We start from the raw sequence: 20,550 nt of genomic DNA, 5'->3' as shown, positions 1-20,550 counted from the left end.
ACTCACTTAGATGCTGACGGACTGACACAGTTGCAGTTCCTACTGATCCATTTTTAACAAACCGGGCCTACTGAAATGTGCTGTTTTGGCAAGCAAAGTCGCTCATGTGGTTCTGAGGTCACTTTGTCTCATAACCTAAAATCTCACTAATGTTTCTCAAGAAGAAAATACACTTTACTGCTATGCACAGTTTAAATTTGGAAAAATTAAAACAAATAAATCATTAATTTTTAAGTGAAATATGTTATTTTCTCCTGTGTATTCATAATTGTTTTTTAACCAATACTATTTATTAGATTACTCGATAGAATGTTCAGTTGGATATTCAAATGCAAAAATATAGATAGATAGATAGATAGATAGATAGATAGATAGATAGATAGATAGATAGATAGATAGATAGATAGATAGATAGATAGATAGATAGATAGATAGATAGATAGATAGATAGATAGATAGATAGATAGATAGATAGATAGATAGATAGATAGTGCAAACCAATTCATGTAATAATTAATTGCACTTACCAAAAAACAACATACAATGTATACTGTAATTCATTCCAAATAATAAAACTTTGTGTTTTTCAAATTAAATTAATAGTTTGTTAAAAGATTTAGCTAAACTTCATATCTGGCTAAACTTAGCTCAGGTGAGTTTTTCAATGAATAGCAGATTCCAGTCGATTTAACAGTAACATAAAAAATAAAAATAAATATTTTAAATTTAAACCAACTGATGTACTACATTTAAAGTGATTAACCATCACATCATATTATGTCTATGTGTATTCGTTTTAATTTATTTGTTCTCTCTATAGATGGTGGGAAATCGGATTAATATACAAGTGTCCTTCGTGTCTTTCTAAACCCTTAAAGCTTTTCTCCATCTGCTTGTCAGCAGGTGCCTTGTTTGAAAGTCTAGTTGCATAAATCTGTGAAGAAACAAAAATGCTATCTTTTGTCAAAATGTACATGCACATCAAACACTATCTTCTGCCTAAAATTATTTTATTTTTAAGATCATGGTGTTTGTATATAACTAGTTTTATTTAAGAAGAATGACATAAAAATAATTTAATCCAAGCATTATGGTGACAGTAATGTTTAATTCAACAGCATTCTTAGCTGATTTCACATGCCGCTCTTCAGCTGCTTTTGCCAAACAGAACAGAGCGCGCTCAAAAACAAGATTAGAGCAAAAGTAAATAATACAACTGAGGCACATGAGTATATTTGGTTAATCTGGGCTGCAGATTAATGCCATGATACTCTGTCAGACAGACAGCTGGGGTGGGCACCAGCACCCCACAAGCATAAAATAAGTGGTAACTACATTTAAACGCATGCAATTTAACTAAAGCCTGTTCTATATTGTACAATTTGTTTAGTCTTTTAAATTCAAAGGGGGCAGATTATGGGAAATTGACTTTTCATTGCTTGTATACACATTTTGGTAACTGGAGTTCCTGCTCACCCATCAAGTGTGAAATTAAACACCAAATAAATTTGCGCTGCCACATACACAAGTCTGCACAGTAATTGACGAGTGTTATTTGGCGGCTTGGTGCAGGCTTTCACGAGGAAAAATAGAATCCTTGCTGTCTTGTAAGGGGCTCGTATGTGCTTTGCTGATCACAGTCGCTTGTTTCGGTACGGGGCGCTACATGTTGCACCCTTGGGTCCACCCTTAGTTGTCATGGTAACAAAATGGGTACTTGCCATGGCCTCAGAATATGTGAGGAAGGACAAAGACTGGCTCACTTACATGAGGCACAGCTGCCCTGTAAAATTGGCTGATTTGAGCAAGGCAAGAATTCTGTTTAAAGTTGTGATCCTCTTTAATATATGCCTCACATGTATGACAAGGGTCTTCTTTTCCTTTCGGCTTTTCCATTCAGGAGTTGCCACAGCGAATCAGTTGCCTCCATCTAACCCTGTACTCTCCTCCTCTGCTCTCACACCAACTACCTTCATGTCCTCTTTAACTAAATCCATACACCTAAAGCCTGCCTGCACAGGCTTCAGCACTTCTTTTCCACACTCTCCATTGCTCTGGACTGTTGACCCTAAATACTCCACCTTCTTGGTCTCTTCTCCCTCTAACCTCACTCTTCCACTTGAGTCGCTCCCATTCACACACAGATACTCAGTCTTGCTACGACAAAACTTCATTCCCCCTCTTTTCCAGGACAAACCTCCACGCCTTTAGCTTCTCCTCCACCCGTTCCCTGCTCTCACTACAGATCACAATGTCATCAGCAAACATTATAGTCCATGGAGATTCCTGTCTAACCTCATATGTCATCCTGTTATTACCATAGTAAACAAGAAGGGGCTCAGAGCTGATCCCTGATGTAGTCCCACCTCCACTTTGAACTCCTCCGTCACACTTACAGCACACCTCACCACTGTCTTACAGTCCTCATACATGTCCTGAACATACTTCTCTGCTACTGCAGACTTCCTCATACAAAACCACAGTTCCTCTCTGGGCACCCTGTCGTAAGCTTTCTCCAGATTTACAAAGATACAATGTGTGACAAGGGTAGGTCATTAATTTATTAAACGAATATTGTATCATGCTATGATAGGTGAATTAACCAGTGTGCACCCCCCTCAGCTTGTGAAAAATAAGCACTTGCTGAAAAGAAACATAAGGAGGGCTAGAAAAGACAAGTGCTCACCTTCTTGACCAACATGAAAATGTTATGTCTCTGTTTCTCCAGCTCCATTTTGTTTGACCCTAATGACGGCGGCTGTGACCAACCAGAGGTTCCTACTGCTTGTTTTGCTGAGAGTGACGATGGCATCAGCAAAAGGCAGACACAGGCAAGATGATTTGTCACCTATCTTGATATCTTTCACAGCCCATCTTTGGCCGCATGAACATTACATCTTTCATCTTTATTCCTGCCTCACTGGGAGATGTTCACCCACTGTTTTTGTGCTACAATGACAGATTTTGCCCTCAAATGCACAACTTTCCAAAATCTAAAATTTCACAGTATAAAACAGCCTTTAAGAATACAAGGTAATCCGAAGAACACAAGCAAACTGTGTCAGAGGGAAAAAGCCTCAAGTACAACAAAATGTTTACACAAAAACCAATGCTCGCGATACTCCCCACAAGAATGAACGTAGTTCTCTCGCTCATACTATTTGCTTTACTTGTATGCGACTTGCTTTCGATAAGCGCTGACATGATATATTCGTATTTTATAGGTATAATCAAACGTCCTTGCAATTAATGGCTGCATGATTATTCCCGAACGCCTTTTAGGGAAATACATCAATAAATAATATGAAATGTTTTTTTAAAGACTCTCAAACAACAGTCTTGATGTGTCAATGCAACATCTAAACACCAAATCAGAAACCATCAAATTGCATTTGAACATATTACAACATTACATTAGCACACACAGACACACACGCGAAGGTCATAGGCTTGCTGCACCGCATATATCCACAGCACCAAGGCAGGACAGAGATGTGTAACAGATGCAATGATAGGGGCAAAAGCTACAAATTGGGTCTAAAATGAGCAAGAGAGCAGCCAATACACCGAGTGAGACAGAATTGCCCTAGGCCAGCACTGACCTCAGCTAAAATTACCCCACTGTTGCTTTGCACTACTGCACCCAACACCTATTCAGCACACTGAATACTGTTTTGATAGTGTGTGATACTAGGTTTGACAAAGGTGACACTCTCACACGTTGTGGGCTTTTCATCTGACAAAATGATTGCGGCAAGCGGCAAACAAATGACTGTATTCAATATTATGACATTTTGAATAAAAATTTAAAAATAATTTAGTCATTATGGAAATGCAAAATACTGTTTTATCATGTAGAATACTGGAATATCATGATACAACCAGCTAGAGCTTAACTGTGTGTATATATATATATATATATATAAATATATACACAGAGGTGCCTTGACATACTGTATGAGTTTAATTCATTCCATGACCATGCTCATAATTAATCAGTTTTCACCTCCTAAAAGACAAGAAAAAATAACATGTTTTTTAAAGAAAATTATACATCTAGTATTGCTTTTAATAAAAACATACAGTGAAATCATGATTAAATATTAATTTAAAAAATATACATCTAGTATTGCTTTTAATAAAACATAAAGTGAAATCATACAATTTAAAGAATTTTATAGTTTTGCATCCTGATTAATGAATTGTGCAGCTCTTTCCGGCATATATGTCTTGGCAACTAGAATAGACTCAGTGATATATATGAAAATGGTAGGCTGCAACATTAAAAAAACAAATCTGTGGAAAATAAGAAATATATGCCAGTGTGTTGCACCGTTGTTCAAATATCTGTTACTTGAATGGCTACAAGTTACAACACAGTGTCACTGTTGCTATTCATTCACTTTCTAGATACAGTACACTGCAGCTGCAAACACTTTATAGTTCACACAGATTCAAAAACATGGGTGCGTACCCACAATATCAGCAAACATGAGTGCTCTCATTTGAGTATCCGTGTTTAACATTTTAGTTTCATTTTATCTAATTTAGTGCTAACACTCCCTGCTTTTTCTTTTAAGTATGTGTCCTTCTATGTAATTAATTTAGACACCGCCACTGTTCACTTTGATCTCTTGACCTCACACTTTTAAGTCTGACCTCAGCTGTGTTACAGAGAATTGTTTCTGTGTGTGCATGTGTGTCAGCATGACACTGACCCCCCTATCTTGCACACTTACATGTAGAGCGGCAGCATGAAATGTGTTGTGATGTCCCCTCCATGGGAAGCTAGTGTATGACGCTGCCCCCCTTTGACCTGCCCAGGCTCATTGTCATGCAGTTGCACACATTGACATAACCACTAATCAGCGTACATGTATGGTGGCTACACACTATTCATCCTGTTCATCTTGCATACTACTTTTCTGCAACAAAACAGACTTGATTTTTTTTTTTTTTATAATACATATGGCTGTTCCCACTATTGCACGGAGACGCCATTTTTAAACAGTAGAAGAGACACACAACACAATGAGCAAGTGTACATATTATGAAGAGGACAGTCAGTACATGCTTTTATTTTTGAAGTTGTTGTTATGTTTTTGGCAGCACGTAGTGGCGTGGTGGCTGACTTGACTCCTCTTCTTGACTGGTGGCAGTTACGCCCAATTCACACTGACTGCGGAATGGACGGCATCCGCACTGACTGCAATAAGCGAAGTGCGCATCTCGGACCGCGCAGTGCATTGTGGGATTGTGGGCAATGGCGCAGATGGGATTTTGGAACTGGGGGGGACATGGACTAAAACATGTTATACTATATATAGGGATGCGATCAAAAAATGGGAAAGATCTTTCTTCACGAAGGGCTCAATTGGGGCTAGAAGCAGGTTCTTAAATGACCGTCACTCCATTAGTTTTGTTACACGTACGTCCGCTAGCAAGCTTCGTGATGCTTACGTCTGCGCCCTCGGTTTCAGGATATTGACTAAATAAATGTGTTCAAGAAATTTTCCATTTTAGCCTCTTTTTTTACGTCTGTTTGGATCTTTCTTTTCTGTCTAGGAATTGGGAAGAGTGAACGGACGTTTACAAGTGTACACTTACGTCTTTTCGAGCTTTGCAACAGTGTTTTTTTGGCCTATAAACTCCATTAGGACAGTTAAAAATGGCACCCAGTGCACCTGTTGTTTTGTCACTTAAACAATGCTTGCAAGCTTTAAGGTGTGCAGTTACACAAACACTTTCAGCACTCCATTCGCCGCTATTCAAATGATGGCTTTGTTTGGTAGCAAGTTTTTTTTTTTTTACTTGATTTTCACGCATGCACAAATGTAATGCGCACTTCGCTTATTCACGCCGCGCGCGTTGCGTGAGCTGTCCGTGTCCGGAAATCTGCACCCGCCAGACCACAAGATCATGGGGGTTCATGCTGGAGAGTTGAGTTCATGCAATAACAACCGTGTATATACAGTCCTATTGGTAAACAATAGCCACACTTGCCTGTTGTCACATCAATATGCTTTTTGGACATTATTTCTGGGACTTCTACCATGGCTCTTCTACCATGGGTAAGTACGTTTTGTGTTTAAATAGTGTCATGTTTAATTTATTCTGGGCTCTTTTAATTTAATCTGGGCTTGTTTTTTGTCTTAAATGTCCAACTCATGTCATACTATGTAGTTAGCTAGTTTCCCTCCCCCAAAAAATTAGTTTGTAAACGGTTTTATTTTGAAATATACCGGATCTACCTTGATGCCGACGCTCGACTTCCTGTCTGGCTCGTATAATTTCTTCAGCTTCATAAAAATTTGCATGCGGGGTCTGTAAAAAAAAAGAAGGCTTGCGGAAACCTTCCGCTGCGTCGCATCCTTTTGGCGCGTTTCTGCATATTTGGCATATGCTTTATGACACGAAGGCTCACAAAAATACACGGAATGAGAGGGATGGTATGTACTCACCCCAATGGACGTAAACGTGCTTCAGTCGGGGCTCAGACCATGTATTTATTGGATGCTTTGTGTCATTGTGCAATTGCCACAAAGTGGGCATTGTCAAAGACAGGAATTGCCGATTAATGGAAGTGCCCAGCTCTGTTTATTGTCATCACAAAGTGTTGCCATAATCATCCTAATTAAGGACATTAAAAAACATCTAATTATAGTGACATTGTATAGTGTGGCACCTGTTGCCAGCATTAGCGGCCAGTGGCTAGCAGCTAGCTGCTAAGCGAGAGTAAAAAAAGTAGAGAGTACTAAAAAATAAAAAAAATGTTGATTGTCTAAAAATGAAATGCAATTTGTCATTCAATATTAAGTGAAATGTGTTATTTTCTCTTCAGAGTCTCTTCTGAATCTAACCGAATAAAATGGTTTCACTTTAAAATTGAACCGTCCTTGAATCACACCCCACATCGAGATACATATCAAATCAACTTCTATTGGAGACATGAACACCCCTAATATATATGTATGACAACATTTTAACCACATTTATTTCAAACTATACAAAAGTACAGAAGTAAAGAGTTGGTATGAACAATACATAGTTTGTTTTTCATTAGGGTTACGCATCGAATGAACAAATAAATTGCTAGTTAAGGACGGCCAAGTACCGATACCAATGTCCATTCTTATTGCTGGCAAAGTGCACTACATTGAGGTAAATGAGTTTTTATAAAAATAAAAATAAACGAATTCTGTATTTGATTTTTGTTTCTATTACTCTCTTAAAATTATATCCAATATTGCATTATTATTAAATTACTTGTGATCAGGAATGATTGATGTTCAACAGTTTCTCACAGTTATGTAGGAAGCAAGTGAAAATGAAAGCTAACACCAGGTTCAGATAGATGATTTTTACTGTGGCATGTAGGATTAGGCATGTTTAAATCCACTTAAATCTGCTGTCAAAATGATAAGGCCTCTTTTTTCTGTATTCCCCATTTCAAATATAGGTCATACATAGCTATACAGAGGAGGAGACTTGCCATGTGTTCACAAATGTTGAGCAGTGCTGCATTCACAACAAAGAAAGCACACACATACTCAAAAAGCCCCACTACCATCAACAGCACTTTGCCGTCTCCCTGGGCAACAAGAGTGGAATCTACCAAGAGGCATGTTGAGAATGGAGCTGGAGGAGAAAGAGGAGAGCATGATCGAAAGCACAAAAGACATCCCAGACTTCAGCAAGTATCTGTGCGAGACTTCTCAGATGCTGCAGTTGGAGGGGGGCAGTTGCTACAGTACTACTGTAACATACAGTACATACTGTATCTGCACTGACTGGTCATGTCATTAGGTACACCTGCAAAATCTAATTAGATCCAGTCCCAGAGTAGAGTCAAACATTTTTGCCTTTAACAAAGTTAGATGCCCCATTTGAATCCATGTTAATGTCTAAGGTGTATTGTGTTAAAGCACTGAAATGTAGTGTTACTTTTTAACCATTCTTACTTTATCTGATTTACCAAATAAGTGGTGCTACCTCATATATTTATCTGAAACGTGTTTAACAAGTTGAATTACATGTTTATGTTCAATGAAGCCCAGTTCAGAATTGTTAGATCCCACACGAAAGTAAACCCACAACAACAAAAAGGAAGCATTACAATATTGTAAAGGGACATCCAGGCAACTCAAATTGAGCCGGTATGTCCCAAATGTACATCATGATCACCCAGTAAGAGCACTGGGAGGCATTGTATTGTACATTTTCATTTTCAAACATAGTTCTCTTTTCAATTTGCCACCAGGACCATTCTCCAAAATGACTTTTTATTCACATGAGCTCTGTTTGACATCATCCTGTTCCTTCTGATCTAAACTTATTCAATCATTTCCCAGATCCTCCTCCTTTTCACTGAGCTTTGCCAGTGATATTAGTTTGCAGGGAGGGTGCACAGTGGTGGCATCTGTTGGAAGAGCTGGCATAGCGCCAGCCACTAAGCATCGCTCTGGCAACCAGGCTCATGCTACTGGATTTATCCTTGACCAACCTATCAGCTGATGCTCATTCTGTGCATAGTCTCTCTTGGCAATTTGGCACAGCATTATTGCCCACAGGAAATTCAAATATGGTGGGTGTTACAATACTCAAGGAATGAGGTGTTTAGTCCCAAGGGCACTAAAGAGAGCATAGTTTCTGTCAAGTGGGAGCAAGTATAGTATAAATATATAAAAATGAATTATACAACACAGCTAGTCGGTGCATAGGTAAAATGTAAATCCAGACCAGAAGACAGAGAAAGTGAAAGAGGAGCACAAAAGCAAAATATAACCACATGCAGCAAATTGTTAAAATGTAAGTACACTGTAAAGAAAAAAAAATAGTAAAGTTTTTTTTTTCTCAGAAATTGTAACAACATTTTCCAAGGAGAGTTTTGAGTACATTTTACTAGTTTATAAAAAAATATATATATATATAAAAAAAAACTGTGCATCGAGGAACAAACTCATGACTTTCAGCTTGGAATCCTCGTACCTCCATGAGCAGTTTTGGTCTCATTTTGGACACAACAGCAATGCAGTGTAGTGGTAAACAGAAAGAGTGGCATGGCTCAAGTGGTAGCATGTGTGTCTACCAAGCTGAAGGTCATGAGTTCGATCTTCAACGTTTACATAGCTTCTTTTTTTTAAATAAACTAGTAAAATGTACTCAAATTTTTCCTAGTAAAAAAAAACTTGACTATTTTTTAAAGTAAATATTACTCCCTATTTTTTTACAGTATATTTCAGTTTTGAGTAACTCTTTCTACCAATGTAATCACTCCTATCCGACTCATTATAAATCTAACAACGATTCCTTTCAGCTATTGCCCACAAGACGCTGAATAATCCCAATCATCGTGTGAGTGAAAATGTCACAGCAATCATTTCTGAAAGTCCTACAACATTCAAAGCCAGCAAGGATTGTGGGTATGCAGAGTGAGAGAACGGTGCACAAGACAAGTGATGAATCAATTGGCCACTAATATAACCATTCAAGCAATTAGAGCCATGACACATGTATAAGCGATAATTACTCGTCTGGTTGTTCATGCAATTTGCTAAAGGCATTCAGAAGCAGTACGAGGGGAAATAATGTGCTTTGGTCTGTTTCCCACTTTTTCTTGAGGACATTTGATTGATCGATGACAATAAGGTTTTCTGTATTATTGTCAGGCAACACACTAAAGCAAAAGCAACCTTGAAACAAAAAACAGCCAGTTCTACTATAACCAAATCTAAAGCAGAAATATTTGCATGAAACTGAATTACTCACCAGGCTATGTAATGGCATATACTACTTGATTTACATTCTTAATCCTATTTCAGGTGAAAATTACAAACAGTCCTGCATAGCAGCTGCAAGATAAAAGTAGTAATACGTAGTTGTCCTGGTGTGACCTAACAGGGGCAAAACCCAAATTTGCACAGGAGAAAACATTATAAGAATTAAGCAAATTCCTGAGGCCATATGACCTTTTGTCTTAGGTTTTGCAAGTCCTGCACATTAATGGCTGCATGAGATTCCAAAGGGGCCCAGCAAGAAAAGTAGCTTATTTTCAGCATAACTTATTTAACATCTGCAAGGTACCACTTGATATCCCAGAGCAAAGTGCTTCATGCTAGAAATTCATTGTAGGAAGTATGGTGGAGCGTCATATGAAATTGTTTGGAAGGCCAGGTCCAGACAATAATGAATGATGGTAACATACACAGCAAACAACAGCATGGATGTATTTTTGTAGCTATGCACTAGGCTACTTACGACAGTTCTCCTCGTCGCTGTTGTCCGAGCAGTCATCATCATCATCACATCCCCAAAGGGTTGGGATGCACCTTCCATTGTTGCACTTAAACTGCCCAGCTTCACACTGCGATTCCGAATGAATTCCTGTTTTAATAAAACAGGGAGTCAGCAACCTTTCATTTCAGCACTGTGATAATGAAAATTCAAAGTGTAATTTTATAATATTAATTAGCAGTGGTTCAATTTAATGGAAATATGTTTTCACAACACTATATTTACTAGGACTGTAAACTGTGTAGTTTCATTCCGATTTAAATACCTTGCATGCAGTGCGGTCTAAAGTTTTAGTTTCCGTTTGGTTTACACCACTGTCATCTTCTATATTACAGACGTTTTATTTAACTGCATTAATATTTCTGACTGATTTGTCTTTTTTGTTTTGTTCAGTTGTGTCAGTGGACTAATTTTGCAGCACATATTTTGGAATACTTGGCAGATCTTACTACCACAAATTGTGTTCCTGTGCAAAAAGACAAAACAGATTGCAGCCCATAATGACACACATCCTCCACACACACGCTGCATGTATAACACGTGCGATCTGTGCCCACTCGCTAGTGTAGGCTACATCTGCCCCCCCAGCACATTGTCACCTCCTGTCACTATTGTGGTTCTGTTTCATTTGCATGTACTGGCAAGTGTTTTCCAAAACATGATAATCACACGTCCTGGTATTCTTGCGATGCGAGGTGCCACTCGCTCCCAATGAGGCACAGCGTCTTACCTTTCGCGCATTGGAGCTCCATAAGCAGCAAATGAAACAGCACCAGCTTTCCGACTTCTTTCCACATCTTTAGGTCCTCCGGTTGTTCATGCAATAGAAACCCCGCCGAGTGACCCCCGAATGTCGTTTTGTCTGGTGTTAAAGCTTGCTCTATGTTCCTCAGCCTACGTAAATCTGTGTGACCCGCTCGGCTCCCTCCTCTCTCTCTCTCTCTCTCTCTCTCTCTCTCTCTCTCTCTCTCTCTCTCTCTCTCTCTCTCTCTCTCTCTCGCTCTCTCTCTCGCTCTCTCTCTCTCTCGCTCTGCCTCCGTTTGGATCGGTGACGTTTATGGGCGGGATAGCTATAGCTGAGGGTAGTGTGTGGTAATTGGCAGTTGGTCTAAAAAACAGCTTGGGAGGTCGTACCTCCTGGCACTGCTGAGTCACGATGAGAGCGACGCATCCCGATTCCCAACAGTTACTAACTTTGAATGGCGCGTCTCGCTCTGTTACCTGCTCGAAGTATGCTACCTTTTTAGTCAAATTCATCTTGCAGTATTTGTAAGTGAACAAGTTACAACACAGTGAACATTTCCAAATTGGTGAAAGAAACATTCGTGGGGGTTAAGTCCCGTGTATCTTGATTAAAATATGACAAATTGGACAGTCACCGAACATGTACCTTTGCTTTGCGAATTATTTTGGAAAACGGTTTGATCTATTGAGTCTATGGCGTAACATCTGATTCACAGCTTTCTTCATCACAATAGGTAGCCACTGTAAAAAGCGTGCAACTCCACCCACCGCACATCCTCCATCTTAATTATTTGTTGAGTGAGCACATGGACTTTTATGTACATATAATCCATGAATGAGCATCGCAAAGCAGAGCTCAGCTTATTCGGTGTAGCGAACACAGTAAAATCAGAACCAAATTTCATGTAGAAATTGCAGCAGTTGCTGAGAAATCAACATACTTTTCACATTTTAGGCCTTTATTTACTTTTTTTTAATACAAAGAATATGTACAAACTGTACAGTATACCGCAATACCGAACTGTACAGATATACAACAGCACCATACAGGCTTGTCTTGTCAACGTTTTGACTAGCCAATAGTCATTTTCAAGGTGTAATAGTTACAGAAGTAGAAAATTAAGAATTTATAATGAAAATAAAATAAGTTTAATTTTTAACTTTTTTAACTTCATTGTTATGATAAATTCTTCGTGTTCGTCAATACGTATGGCTGTGGTGCTCTTCAAATTCAACAACTCTGCTTTTTGGACATGTTCAACTCTGCACTCTTTTTACCAATTCTCGGACGGTCATTGAACATTATATGACATAATGAATATTGGGTACAGTTGGAGAAATCTATCGACAACATTTTCGTGAGCGCATTTTTTGAACAAGGATTGGTATATCGACATTATATTATGAGTATAATAAAAGGACATAATCAATGTAGCTCTGGCATGGACTGGAGGAGTACATACTGAAAGTAAGCCTCGTACAACTTCCCTTGGGTTTCGACAGACGTGCGTCAAGCAGTTTTCTTTGAACTAGTACGCACAAACAAATAGTCATCAGGAAGTCCAGGGGTGGACAAGGAAACAGCACATAATTCACAAAGTTGATACTTTCCCATTCCCTTAACGAGTGACCTTACGACACTTTCAGAGATATAAAAACAAACATTATTTTGGATCTCATCAAGATGAAACCTTTGAATTGGTGTTGATGGCAATCAGCAGATTCCATACCTTCAATTCAAGTCAAGTTTATTTATATAGCCCTTAATCACACAATAGTATCAAATGGCTTCACATGCCCACAGTTGACAAATATCAACGACATCCCCTGATCGAACCACAAGAGGGCAGGGGAAAAACAAACAAAAAAAACATCAGGGGAAAAATGAGAAACCTTGAGAAGGGACCGCAGATGTGATAATCCCCCTTCCAGGATGATCAGACTGCAATGGATGCCGAATGGGCAACAATTTATATAGTTTGTGATACTAAACAATATTAACAAGAATAGTGCAAAAGTCCATTTAAGAAGTTGAAGCACTGGAAGAAGACATCGTTAATGCCTAAATAAATTCACATCTTCGAATCGCAAAAGAAAGAAACTAAAACACAAAGGAAAGAAATTAAAACTTAACCACAAAGTTACGCTCTCTCTCTTTTTTCTGGATTTGGAAAGCCATGCATTTTGACATATGTTCCCATTCGTTCATTAATCGTAGTAGAGCAAACTTGGACAATTGATGACGCTGCAGTAATTTCCGTACCACTTTTTGTCTTTTTTTTTTAATGATCCATCATTCATTGCATGTTTATTTGTCAAAATATATCGCAATATGAACTGAAAATGAACATGGAAGCAAATCTTCTCTCAACAAAACAATCTGGCCACCACGGAAATTGCAGAGGTTTGCCTGCTTGACTGCTCATTCCTTATTCTGTGGTAATCACTGGATGTCGGTTGGTTGGTTGATATTAGTGTTGGGAATAACGGCCTTAAACTAACTAGCATTAGGTAACTCAGTTTTATTTTTAATAAACGGACTAATCTAACTAATTATCCTCTCCATATTTGAAATGCCGTTATCGTTATAGTATGTAAAATGCATTGCATTACAATTCATTTATTAGTATCAAAGCTCGAAGTATGCTAAAAGACGTTGTGTAGTCGAGTTGCTTTTTTGTGGAAATGTTGCTCTGAAAATGTAATTTGCGCACAGTTAGAGGCACTGTTGTTGTCGGGCCTCGTCACAATAGAAGTATCTTGACAGCTGAAATGTATAGTGACTTTAATTTTGGAGGTGCCGCGGAAAGCGTGTCACGACGTGACAGACGTAGTCTTCCTTCTGGACGTGTCTTCCTTCCTTAAGGCTTAGCATTTTAGCAAGAGTCCACGTCCCTCGCCTGAAAGTGATTCGGGTTTGACAATTTTGACATGAGTGACATTAATCAAAATAACAAGCACCACAACAGCGATAAAGAACAAGATACCAGTGTTTGGTAAGTCATAGCATTGGCAATTTATTTTATATATTATTGATTATGTTAGCCTGCAACAATCATAACAAATGCCTATGAAATCCTGGAGAGACTGGTTAGGACTGTCTACAAACTAGAAATTACCTGTAGATGACATATGTGCCACAAATCACCATATATAAAGTATTTATTTTATATTGCTGTAGTAAAAATAATGGTAGAACATACATCACCACTCAAAATTTAATGACTTATTATTATTATTATTATTATTGTTATTATTATTATTATTATTATTATTATTATTATTATTATTGTTATTAGGAGTAATAGTAGCAGTAGTAGTAGTAGTAGTAGTAATAGTAATAGTAGTAGTATATATGTCTTTATGGAGTGAGGCATTTGTGTGACATAAATATTTGCAAAAATAAATTAAAACACCCTATATAGCCTGAACATAATTTGAATTCCTTGTAATATAATACTACTACTACTACTACTACTTCTACTACTACTACTACTACTACTACTACTACTAATAATAAAAATAATAATAATAATAATAATAATAATAATAATAATAATAATAATAATAATAATAATAATAATAATGGGTGGTACGGTGGTTGACTGGTTAGCACGTCCACCTCCCAGTGCAGAGGACGTGAGATCGAGTTCGGCCTTCCTGGGTCTGGGTGGAGTTTGCATGTTCTCCCTGTGCTTGCGTGGGTTTTCTCCATGTACTCCGGTTTCCTCCCACATTCCAAAGACATGCATATCAGGTGAATTGAACACTCTAAATTGTCCCTAGGTGTGATTGTGAGTGTGGATGGTTGTTCCCTGGATTGGCTGGCAACCATTTCAGGGTGTACTACCCGAAGCAAGCTGGGATAGGCTCCAGCGCCTCCCGCGACCCTAGTGAGGACTAAGCGGTTAAGAAAATGGATGGATGGACAATAATATTAATAATTATAATAAAAATCCAGATTATTTGATATATAAAGTAGTGAAAACAATTACTTTGCCTGGTAATGAGTTACTTGTATTATGAAGTAATTCAATTACTAATGCAGTTACTTTTTAAAGCAAGTAATGAGTAACTATAACTAATTACCTTTTTATAGGAACGTTCCCAACACTGGTTGATATTGAATTGATGTTTGAAATAAATAACAGAGCATGTGGTTGGCTTACAAGCTTTAAGAGAAAACCTTAAGTGGAAGAGCATATACCTTTACTTTTATAGCTGCCAATATTCCTGCAGGCAGTGAAATCACTTATTTAGATGCTCAGTGAATGAAAAGTAGGATATGAGCTAAATTATGCCTGTACTGCAGCACTAACATTTTCAGACAGTTTGGGCTTACTCAACATGGCTCATGTTTAACAATTACTTCATCATGTGAATAATACATGTAGGCCTAACTATTGTACATTTAACACCATGATATTTCCCCTATAGGAGACTGGGGACAGTTCTAACACATGTTGCTTGTAACACTTGCAATTGCTCCAATCAGAAGCAACTAAGGAATCACCTGATTCACATTGCACATGCTTGGTTTAGTCCAGGCCACCCCAGTCCTGGTCCTTGGGTGGCCAGAGACCTGCAGATTTGAGATATTTCTGCCTTCCAACACACCTGCATCAGCAAGCTCTGAAAAAGCTTGATAATGAATCATGTGTGTTGGAGGGCAGAAATAACTTATAAAACGGCTTTGTAGTTGAACCCAATAAACATCCATCCAGCCATCAATCCATCCACTATCTGAACCATATTATGTTAATTATTTGTCCGTTTAGCTACATTACATTGAGATTGATTGATGTAATGTTTTAGCTGTTGGCTCTAAACCAAGCTAGCTCATTGCTAATGCACCCAGGAACAGTTGTAACAAACTTGCTTGGGGGTGAAATGTATGTATAGCCTGAACATAGAAGAAGACACTTTCTGACCCACACCACCCACCCGCCCCCCTCGAGGTCAGTGCCGACATTTATTAAATTGTACAATTTACTACAAGCTTAATTTGACTTGAATTGTATCAGTACAAATTTTAATTTTATTGGAAACACAATTGGCCATACTATCCAGTCACATTTGAGGGTGAGTTTGCACCTTTACAATTAAGTAACAGATCCTCCAGGTCTATATCTAGCACATAAACAACCCAAGCCACCAACCAAGCTTTTGTCTGTCTACTACAATGAACTAAGTAAAAAAAAACGACTGTGTCTACTGAAGAAACACTGTCTGCTGAAACACTTAACTTTAGCTCAACTCTTGTGACCCTTACCAATAGCTACAGCAATAACTGACACACGTGTCAAGTTGACACTGGAAGGAGCGCAGGAAATGTGTTCTGGGAAGGTGAAAAATAAAATAAGCTAACAAAATTTGTTTTGTGTACAGTGGCACCTTCTGTACAATTTTATTCGTATAAAGATTCATGTTAGTGTATTTTAAGTCCTATACTTTGTAGAACCAAAAACTATTGTGTTTAAATGTTTTGAACAAAATACATTTCACCCCAATGTATTTTACAACTGACCTGAACCATGTAGTCATTTGTAACATTTCACTCCTTGTATTTGAGATTAAGTCATGCATTTTCTGATTGTGTTGCCCAGGCTTTTTCCGTGCTATTTATGAGTTTGAACACCCAGGGTGAGAGACATAAATGCCATAAATGTTACAATTGTCCCCAGTCTCCCCAACATAATTAATAAAAAAATATATATCTTTTTTTTTTTTATGTGAAACAAAAGGTGCAAATTCAAAAGGCATGTCTTGTGAACATTTCAATGTTAAGTTATGAGTGTTGTTACAGTTTGAGAGGAAACATAGAGCCATTGTTCCATGATATAACGTTTTAAATCAGTTTACACAATTAAATGTTTTACTATCATGTTGGGTAAGTGATGTTATTGGTATGGAAATGCTGCTATAATCATCCACAATATATGGAAATGATAGCATTTCAGGCCAGTGATGATTGTTTATTCTGTGGGATGAACCAGAAACAATATGTGCACAGCTGGTATTGGCCTACATCCTCCCTGTTTTGAGTTGAGCGCAATATGATTCATGCAGGCAAAAGTACCACACATGTATACTGTGTCATCTCTCATCCATCAAGCCCAGAGGAATACACCATTTGTGCTGCACCTTCAGTGCTGCCCCGGAGTAGCAATGAGGTCCAAATCAGTAGGTGAACTAGAGCAGAAGAGCAAGTTCGCCGTGCAGACTCAGTTGACAACTGCCAAATGTTGAAAGAAAGTCTACAGGTTTTTAGTTCAAGGATTAAACTCTTGTACATTATCAGACAACAAATGTTTAGGTCTTCTACATGTCAAGAGTCTGAATTCAACCCAGTATCAGACAGACACAATAACATGAATAACTGTCTGGAATTTTTTTAATTATAAGACTTCTAAATTGGCTCCAGCCTGGATTCACATCTCTGAATTTCCAGATCATTGCATTCAGTAGCTAAGGCTCATGGGCATCAGTATTGAGAGCACATCTGCTACCCCAACACTACCATTCACATTTTGTGAGGATATGTCTTGCCTTTCAATATATTGTGGCATGTTGTAGAAAAAAATAACAAGTGTAATTGACAGTTAAGTTAAACTTTGACCTTTGGCATACAAAAAGCCATAAAAATCTTGTGAATACATGTGACTTCCTGTGTCATCACTGTGACCTTTCACTTGTATCAATCATGCCATTCTATTGCCTAAGTAGATGTTTGAACTAATGTTAATGAACCGCATCAATGAGTGGTATCTTTTGTATGTATGACTGTAGACAAGTTAGAAGAGTAATCCGAAACAAATGATAATCGTATCTAGCTAACAATTAAGCGAGATTCAACAGCAGAGCAGTAAGAATGCAGTTGCAAACAGTCAACGTATTTCCACACTCTTTCTGACCCACACCAGCCACCCGCCCCCCTCGAGGTCAGTGCTGAAATTGTGTTCATCGGTCATCCCTGCATATTGCATTCATCTTGGTTGCAGGACAGTGAGCAAGTCAGACTGATATCTACAAACCTTTAAGTGATTACTTTTCACTCTGTCTCTTTATCTGCCTCTATTTGTCTCTGTTCTCCTCTAGATCTGTTTCTCCCGCATCTACTCCATCCACTAACTAACTCTTTCCTCTCAGGCGTGTGGCTTACTGTGTAGTGTTGTTGGCGTAAGGCAACACATCTGGTGGTCAGCAAATTATCTATCTTTTCTGCAGTGTTGCTCCGTGTAAATAGTGTATTGGCACAGCGCTTATGTGTGTGGACTGTACACTGCTCTGCCATTACAGCTTGTGACCCAAAAACCATGATTGCGGTCTTGTTGATAGCTGGCCACGTGCCTGGTGCAGTTGAAATGCACTGTATGAAATGTGGACATCATTATCAACATTCCCACAAACAAAATATTTACTAATTATTATGTTATTTTCTATGTTTGTACCTTAGAGTATTTTATTTTTCAATTCATCTTTATTGAGTTTTGCATCTATCTGAGAAAATGCAATATCAGAATACATTTACAGTATTAAACATGCTTAATAAATGGCATTTACCAGTCAATACATTACACCTTGCCTTGGCAAAGCAGGTTCATATCTATTGTATCTGGCCCTAACAATCAGTCTTGCATAAAGTGCCCGAAAACAATACTTGAGTAAAAAGTACTTTCAGAAAATAGCTTTGGTTGCAGTTTAAGCAAACTTGTAGTGTATTACTTGAATAAGCCTTCTACAACCTGTGAGTTTTTTTTTTGTGGTATTTGAGCACTAAATGGGCTCTGCTCTTGAAGTGTGATAACTAAGTCATTTATGAATGTATTACTGACTTTATATTACTAAAAAACAACATATATATAGTTTTTTAAATATATATATATTAAAGGAAAAAAAGAATCAAATTGGAATATTTCATATGAAAAGGTTAATACAACATAGCAGCAGATTTTTTTTATGCATGACTGTTTTTTGTCAATGGTTTACAGTATATACAAATATCTATGATTTATAATGTTAATCAATGTGACAAAAATGGGCATTTTATAAAGAAACATGGTATAAATCTCTCTTTCTCCCCCCATTTGCAATACAGTGGTCCCTCGCTACTTCCCGGTTCACTTCTAGTGAGTTCACTATATCGCTGATTTGTATTTGGGTCACAAATTTATATATTACGGGGTTTATCTTGGATTGTACTTTGCTGTATCGCGGGTTTTTCAGAGATTATATATAACACAGCGTTTGATGCAGTAGATTAGTAGTATATGTTACTTTGTATGTTGTTTGTATGTAATTTTAACTTGCTTTGTTATTTTATGGGGACTACAGATGGAAACTAGCATTGTGCTAAATCTGGTGCAGCCATCTTTTTAATGTTACTGCTAAAGCTGTCAAACAATTACATTTTTAATCAGATTAATCACATTTTATCATTTTAATTAATCACGATTAATCAATTAATTAAAAAGCTTTTTTTATCAACAATTTTGTCCGCCGAATTTAAAGAGCTCCTGCTATGTGTCAATTCTTTCAACATTTAATGTTATGAGGACGTACTTTTTATCCACTGCACAGTGCATACGCTCATCCTCCTCTTTTTCTAATCAGTTAATTACTTGCATAATTTGAAATGGGCGGAAAATTACCCCAATAGTTTGACATGTAAAAATATTCTGAATGTCATATGCAAACATTTATTAAATAATTTTAGTTTAATGCAAGTACTCAAACACAAACTGTGCTACCTTTAACGTAACCATCCGCTGTCCGCTAAAGGATCATCTGCGGTCAAAATTAATAGTGTGATTAATCTGCAGAAATACATAACTTTTTGTGATTAATTAATTAGTTAACGCTTTAACTTTGATAGCACTAGTTACTGCACACTGTTCTTTTAATAAACTAAACTCAAACTCAACTCAGATCATAACATACTGTACTGTTGAACAGGTTGGAAACTTGGGTATGACTAAATAACCTTGCCAGCAAGATGAATTCTCGTGGTATTTGTGAGTTCAGAAACTCCGGAGAATACATATTGTACCGCTCCCGCTGATACGTTATGCAGCCGATCTTTTTCCGATCGGACCAATCAGGCGTTGTTTAGGCAGGACAAAACGAATAAGCGCCGATGGTGGGGGGAAACAGACAAAGCTAACAGACGAATGGATGCTGCAATTAATTATGTTCTCGCAGAATTACTCACCGTTTCCTTGTTGAATATGAACAGCGAGCATGCATTTTTATCTGGTAAAGATGTTTGTGTTTTCTTCAACAAAACCAAAACAAAGCAACAAAGAAAAGAGGATTGCTGTTAGTAAACACTTGGAGTCACCATTCCAAAGACCAAGTCCAAAAACTTGGGGTACTGATTGAGTCAGATCTAACCTGAGACAGTCATATCAAATCAATCACTAAAACAGTCTTTAACGAGCTGGAATACATATCCAGATTGAGGGGTTGCATGCTTCAAGCAGACCAGGAGAAGCTTATCCATGTACAGTAAGT

General features: G+C 37.8%; 1 protein-coding gene across 5 annotated transcripts in view; it reads right to left on the bottom strand.

Annotated features, from left to right (window-relative positions):
* Window positions 1-11,229, bottom strand: part of lrp8 (low density lipoprotein receptor-related protein 8, apolipoprotein e receptor) — a 182,301-nt gene extending 171,072 nt beyond the window's left edge. For all 5 annotated transcript variants that reach the window (XM_086088462.1, XM_086088466.1, XM_086088463.1 and 2 more), the window contains exons 1-2: window positions 11,024-11,229; window positions 10,258-10,383 (exon numbers count right to left, since the gene is read on the bottom strand). In XM_086088462.1, coding sequence (XP_085944588.1) covers window positions 10,258-10,383; window positions 11,024-11,090 — 193 coding nt within the window. In that variant the 5' untranslated portion in view covers window positions 11,091-11,229. The remainder of the gene's footprint in view (window positions 1-10,257; window positions 10,384-11,023) is intronic.
* Between the last annotated feature and the right edge of the window lie 9,321 nt (window positions 11,230-20,550).

Source organism: Leptonotus elevatus, chromosome 11 (assembly GCF_054856555.1).
Source record: "Leptonotus elevatus isolate MCC_2025b chromosome 11, RoL_Lele_1.0, whole genome shotgun sequence".
Lineage (NCBI taxonomy): Eukaryota > Metazoa > Chordata > Actinopteri > Syngnathiformes > Syngnathidae > Leptonotus > Leptonotus elevatus.
The sequence above is the reverse complement of the archived record's forward strand: the minus strand, read 5'-3'. Positions and strand labels throughout refer to the sequence as shown.